Genomic DNA, 6,338 nt, shown 5'->3' with positions numbered 1-6,338 from the left:
CGCCTGTCCTCTGTACCCCACACCCACTGCCCGTCCGCCTGTCCTCTGTACCCCACACCCACTGCCCCGTCTGCCGTTGTACATCCGTGCGGACTCTGCCTGTCCACAGCCACACCCACCGCGCCACATCTGCCACCCGTCTGCCATTGCACCTCCTCCTAACTTATTGCCCCATGCATGCTTTATTCTCTAATAGTCTTCCCACCTAAGTGATTTTGCTTGTTTCCCAGATTATCTATTTCTCAAAAGAACCTTCTCTAACCCATTATAGTCGGAGACATCTTTTAAATTTCAGACCTAGCTTTATTTTTTTTTAGTTTAATGTAACTATTTATTCATTATTTGAAAATTTCATATATATGTGTGTGTGTATATATATATATATATAAAATACAATACATATATTTTCAGAGGTGACACTCCTAGGGGAAAAATATCTGCCCCCCCCCAACAACCCTTGCTGCCAATCATGTGTCAGGTGTGGGTGGAGCTTCCTGAGCCCTCCCCCACCTGTGTCGGGAGGCTGCCACACCCAGGAGACATTTCACAGCAGTCTCCCCATCCTCACCTCTCACCCACTTCCCACCTCCTCCATGGCGGTGCCCGAGTGGGTCTGACTTGTCCTGCTCGGGCTGAACGCTCCGGAGATGCTTGCTCTCTGCACTTTGACCACTCGTGAGCACCTGCATCAACCACTGACCTCTGCAGAGAGGCTTCTCTGGTGAGGGCTAAAGGCCGCACTTATCTCTGACTGTCAAGTAATACTCAGGAGACGGTTTTATCCCCTCAGCAGCGTCATAGGAGCGGTTCCTCCAGCTCCTCAGCTGCAAGTCCTTGGCCGGTTTATATCGAGTCCTTTCCAGTGGAGCAGGCCTTAAACCCGAGGAGAAAGTGATCGGTTACCCCAAAACAGTCAGACCTATTTTTACCAATGAGCGTATGTTGCCAGACTCTTCATTACGAGCTGCTAATTCTTAATCCATGTTGACTTAACACACTTGTAATGTTCTACTCACATGGGTAACTATGTCATCGGTGACTTTCCTCGTTTTCTCCCCTGTCCCTCTCTCCTTCTGTTATTCTCTCTGCCTGCTAGCCCCACCTGGACCTCTCCTGCCTAGCTATTGGCCATTCAGCCTTTCGTTAGACCAATTGTGTGTCTTAAGCAGGCGAGGTGAAACAGCAACACATCCTTCCATAACTAAACAATTGCAGCATAAACAAAGTCACGGTCCGCAGCAGGGTCTGTGGGGAACTGAGATCACTCTCTGGGTCTGAGGATTGGTCACGAGTGGGAAGTGGGACGCGCTCCTCAACCAGCAGGCAGCTAGTGAGTCTGACGTTGCTCCTCGTCCTTCTAACCTGTGAAAAGATACCACAGTGTTCAGTGTTCCTGCAAGCAGTTAGGCTGTAACTGAGTCCTTAAAAGGCAGTTCTGTCTCATATTTCCTTTTTGCCTTTGTAAATTTTAATCCTTTAATCCCAGCATTTGGGAGGCAGAGGCAGGCAGATCTCTGAGTTCAAGGCCAGCCTGGTCTACAGAGCTAGTTCCAGGACACAGAAACCCTGACTCAAAAAAACAAATAGCATTTATATTAGCAATGTAGGTTGGTCTTTTGTTAGTTTTGTTTCTAACTTGTAAAAAGTACCTGTTTCTACTCCTAAAAAACCTTGGATAGTAAATGCACAAACCTTGGGGCATGAATTACATGAGTAAACACTGTAATTCGTTCAGTGGACTAATTACAGGTGTGGAGTAGGTTTGCAGCAGTCTGTACAAGGGAGTTCTCCAACTTCATAGCTCCCGGTTATCTGGGAAGTCTCCATGAGGAGATTGCTTCCATCAGATTGGCCTTTAGGCATGTCTATAGGGCATTTCTTGACTTTAATTGATATAGGCAAGCCCAGTCCACTGTACAGTGCCATCTCTAAGCAAGAGATCCTAGACTGTTTAAGAAAGCTAGCTAGACTAGAGAGATGGCTCAGTGGTTAAGAGCACTGGCTGCTCTCTCAGAGGACCCATGTTCAATTCCCAACAACTCATAAGTGTCTGTAACTCCAGTCCTAGGGGATCCAGTGCCCTTTTGGTAGCATCTGTGGATCAAATCTTCATTCGGACCCTTGGGAGACACAGATCATACTCGATCCCCTATAGCACTGCTGGACCTTGTATAAAGACACAGATCTTACTGGATCCCCTATAGCACTGCTGGACCTTGTATAAAGACACATCATACTGGATCCCCTATAGCACTACTGGACCTTGTATAAAGGGTGTAACATGAGAATAGAAATCCAATCGAGAGGTAGTTCATGAATCTTTTTGGCTGAGACTAAGGAGCTCCATCATGACAGCTTGTACGTCAGACCAGCAGACAGGGTGACGATGGCAATGTCAGCATGATGAGTTCCACAAAGGCAGTTATCAGTGAGAGGAGCCAAGCCCCAGAACTCTGTGCTGTGTGGTGCTGTTTACAGGGAGCTCAGAATAACAGCTTCAGCCTGTGTGATCATAGTCAAGAAAAACGTAATTCTCTGTAGGGATGCTAACCAAGAGGGCACAGGCAGAACTTAAAGAAGTAAGTTCACTTTTTCACTGCAGATGGTTCGTGAAAGGCAGAACTAACATCTCTAAAACTGTTCAGTCATCTCTGCAAACTGAGCTCTGCAGAGATGTTAGAGGTCCCACCGAGATGGCTCAGCGGGTAAAGGTCCTTGCCACAAGCCTGAGAGCCTGAGCGGGAGGAAGAACAAACCCCAGCTTCGTTATTCTCTGAGCTTCACAATGCACGTGCGTGCACGCGTACACACATACACACACACACGCATACGTACGCACGCGCACACACGCACACACACACATACACACACGCACACACACCTGTTCTCAAGAACTCCTGATGGGCCGTGGTGAGGGAATTGAACAGGAAGGCAGAGAACTAAAGGTGAGTCACGTGTGATTACCACAGAGTCAGACTTTAATCCTAAGGTGGTGTCTGCAGAAACGGTTTCCTTTCTCCGAGAGGAAGAACTGGATAGCTTGTGTGGCTGTGTGGCTCCCAGCTGATCTCTGCTGGCTGGCTGGGAGTTTAGAACTCCCAAGGAAGAAAGAAACGTGGTAATTACCTTGGCCCTGAGGGAATGGGAATGTATTTTGAGACAAGGTGAGAATTACAGTTCTTTGAAACCATTAGTGTCTTTGTAAGCTATAAAACATTGTCCACTTAGCAAGCACAAGTAATGAGATTGACTGAGGATTAACACAAGAGTACAGTTTTCAGTGTTGCCCCCACTGGCCCATCTGCATCCCCTGGCTCTGGCATCAGAGGTTTTCCCCTTCTCTACGGTCGGGGGTAATGGAAGCAGCAGAAGAAAGTCACCTATCAAAGGCTTTGTTCCCGTTTATCCTGCTTTTTAATTGGAAACCTAAGCCTTATTTTGAGTACATTGATTGGGATCAAGAGTCAGAGTCAGAAGGGCACATCATAAATAGAAGCCAGGGTTCGCTTGGCTTGAATACCAACACGGACTGTTTCCAGACAGCGTGTGCTGCAGCTGTGTGACGTAAGCAGAATCCACACTCACATCCAGTAGAAGATGAGCCAGGAGCATTCTGGGCCGAAAGATGCTCAGAGAGTTAGGGAAATGTGCAAAAGAACGTGATGCAGCCTCTGGTACTCCCCTAGCAGAGGGATTAAAGGGCAGAACTGAAGTCTTTCCACTACTAAAATGTCAAGGCTGCAGATTCATACAGAAAGGTTCAAACTTGGTCGTCTTTGAATTGAGACATTTCTCTCTACAACTGGCAAATTTTTAAGTGAAATATATTTATTTATAAAACATTTTCTATTCATTTTACATGCCAGTCTCAGTTCCCACGCCCTCCCCTCCTCCTGCTCCCCCACCTTCTACCCACCCCACCCCATCCACTTCTCAGAGAGGGCAAGGCTTCCCATGGGGAGTCAACAAGTCTGAATCTTCACTCTGAGGCAGGACCAAGGCCCTCCCCTTATATCTATATCTAGGCTGAGCAAGGTATCCCTCCAAAAAGACTGTGCTCCAAGATGCCAGTTCAAGCACTCGGGATAAATCCTGATCCCACTGCCAGTGGCCCCACAGACTGCCCCAGCCACACAACTGTCACACATATTCAGTGGGCCCAGTTTGGTCCTGATATTCAGGTTCCCCTGCTGTCAGTCCGGAGTCAGTGAGCTCCCACTAGCTCAGGTCAGGTTTTTCTGTGGGTGTCCCCATCGTGGTCTTGACCCCTTTGCTCATATTATTGCTCCCCACTCTCTTTAACTGGACTGTGGGAGCTCGGCCCAGTGCCCGGCTGTGGATCTCCGCTTCTGCTGGATGTAGGTTCTATGATGACATTTGAGATACTTATCAATCTGATTACAGGGGAAGGCCAGTTCAGGCCTGCTCTCCTCCATTCCTTAGGGTCTTACCTGGGGCTATCCTTGTGGATTCCTGGGAATTTCCCTAGTGGCAACTGGCAAATCTTTAATGAGATGTTTAGCTCCAGTTTCTAATCCCTTATTATTCTTCAGAACCACCAGATCTACCTAACAGCGCTATGCGTTCTGGTCCTTTGAACCTTTTTTTTTTTTTTTTTTTGGTTTTTCAAGACAGGGTTTCCCTGTGGTTTTGATGCCTGTCCTGGAACTAGCTTTGTAGACCAGGCTGGTCTCAAACTCACAGAGATCCGCCTGCCTCTGGCTCCCGGGTCTGGGATTAAAGGCATGCGCCACCACCGCCCGGCTCCCTTTTTTTTCTTTAAAGTAGAAATGATTATTAATACAGAGGATTTCAAAATTGAAGGTCACGGGCTGAATTTTGCCTGTGATTTGATAAATTCCTAGGAAAAAAGACTAACCCAGCATAGCACTAAGTGCTCCTGGCCATTCCTTTGCTGGTCAGCGTAGTCAGGATGAAGCTTAGAAACAGGAACAAGTAAATACGCTTTTAGCCACATAATTAAGAGAAACAGATCTTTTCCAAAGGGAATTTTCAAAACTTGCAGCTTCTGATGCTACGCTCTAGCTTAGTGGTCCTCAGCCTTCCTGATGCTGCACCCCTTTAATACAGCTCCCCATGGTGTGCTGACCCCTCAGTCATAAAGTCATTTTGTTGCTATTTCATAATCATAATTTTGCTACTGTTATGAATCATAATGTAAATGTCTGATATGAAGGATATGATACATGACCCCTGTGGTGTCATGACCCACAGGTTGAGAACTGGTTATCCAGCTGATTTAAGACATATTCCCCCAAATGAGATTCTAATAAGCAGTCAAACAGCCAATTTTAAAACTGTTTTAAGAAAACGGTTTGTGTGTTTGAAAACTCGAGTGTTGGAGTCACAGGGAAGCACAGTGATATTCGTGATTGGTTGCTTGGTTTCTTCTGTAGGTCGCCGCTGTGGATCTTCTGGTTCCTGGAGTTGGGGAGCTCTTTGGAGGAAGCCTCAGGGAGGAACGGTACCACATCCTGGAGCAGCGACTGGCCAGGTATTGGTCAGACACAAAGGAAACACACTTCAGTACCTGGGGAGGGGCTCCTCACGCCCATCCTGAGGAATGTTTCTCTAGCATCTATAAGTGTCCCTTTCTTGAATACTGGATCTATTGGCAGGGGTAGGAGTACATGCTTATAATCTCACAGAGAGGCCGAGGCAGGAGAAGGAATTTCACAAGTTGCAGGCTGGCCTGGAAACCCTCTCAAAAACAGAAAGAGAAAAAACACAACACAACACAAAAAAGCCACGATGGTTCATTCCTGTAGGCCAAGCCCTCAGAGGCAGAGGCACAAGGACCATTCTTAAGTTTCTAGCCATCCTGGTTTTCATAATGGGTTCCAGGTCAGACACAATTACATAATATTAAGGCCCTGTCTTAAAATTTAAAAAAAAAAAAAAAGGCAATAAAAGCAAGAGAAATTCCCAGGCCCTTTAAAGCATCTCCTTCGTTTTCTGTTACCTGTGCACTTTTTACTACTGTGGTTTATGACGGTCATGATCCCATTGATCGTGAAGACAGCTGAACTAGGCACGGCTGAAGATGAAAGATGCTGAGCTAGCATTTGTAAGTCTCTTAGGCACAAGTTCTCGTTCAGCTGCTTGAATAACTTGGTTTTAATTTACTTTCTGAGATCTGTAAAATGGATTCATAGATCACATAAAAATATTTTGGAGATAGAAAGTAAGAAATCATATTTCTAAGTGAACTATCACTCCTGTATGCATGATCTGCCAGAAAACCACAATGACTTCCTAAACTGACCATGGTTACAAACCCGTTTTCTATGGTTTCCACTTTTGCTGTATCAGACATT

General features: G+C 46.2%; 1 protein-coding gene across 1 annotated transcript in view; it reads left to right on the top strand.

Annotated features, from left to right (window-relative positions):
* The window catches only part of Nars2 (asparaginyl-tRNA synthetase 2, mitochondrial), a 76,525-nt gene that overhangs the window by 67,276 nt on the left and 2,911 nt on the right, over positions 1–6,338 (top strand). The window contains exon 12 of the mRNA XM_005357558.2: positions 5,418–5,515. Within this exon, the coding sequence (XP_005357615.1) occupies positions 5,418–5,515 (98 nt within the window). The remainder of the gene's footprint in view (positions 1–5,417; positions 5,516–6,338) is intronic.

Source organism: Microtus ochrogaster, chromosome 22 (assembly GCF_000317375.1).
Source record: "Microtus ochrogaster isolate Prairie Vole_2 chromosome 22, MicOch1.0, whole genome shotgun sequence".
Taxonomy (NCBI): Eukaryota; Metazoa; Chordata; class Mammalia; order Rodentia; family Cricetidae; genus Microtus; species Microtus ochrogaster.
This window is presented reverse-complemented; position numbering and strand designations above follow the sequence as displayed.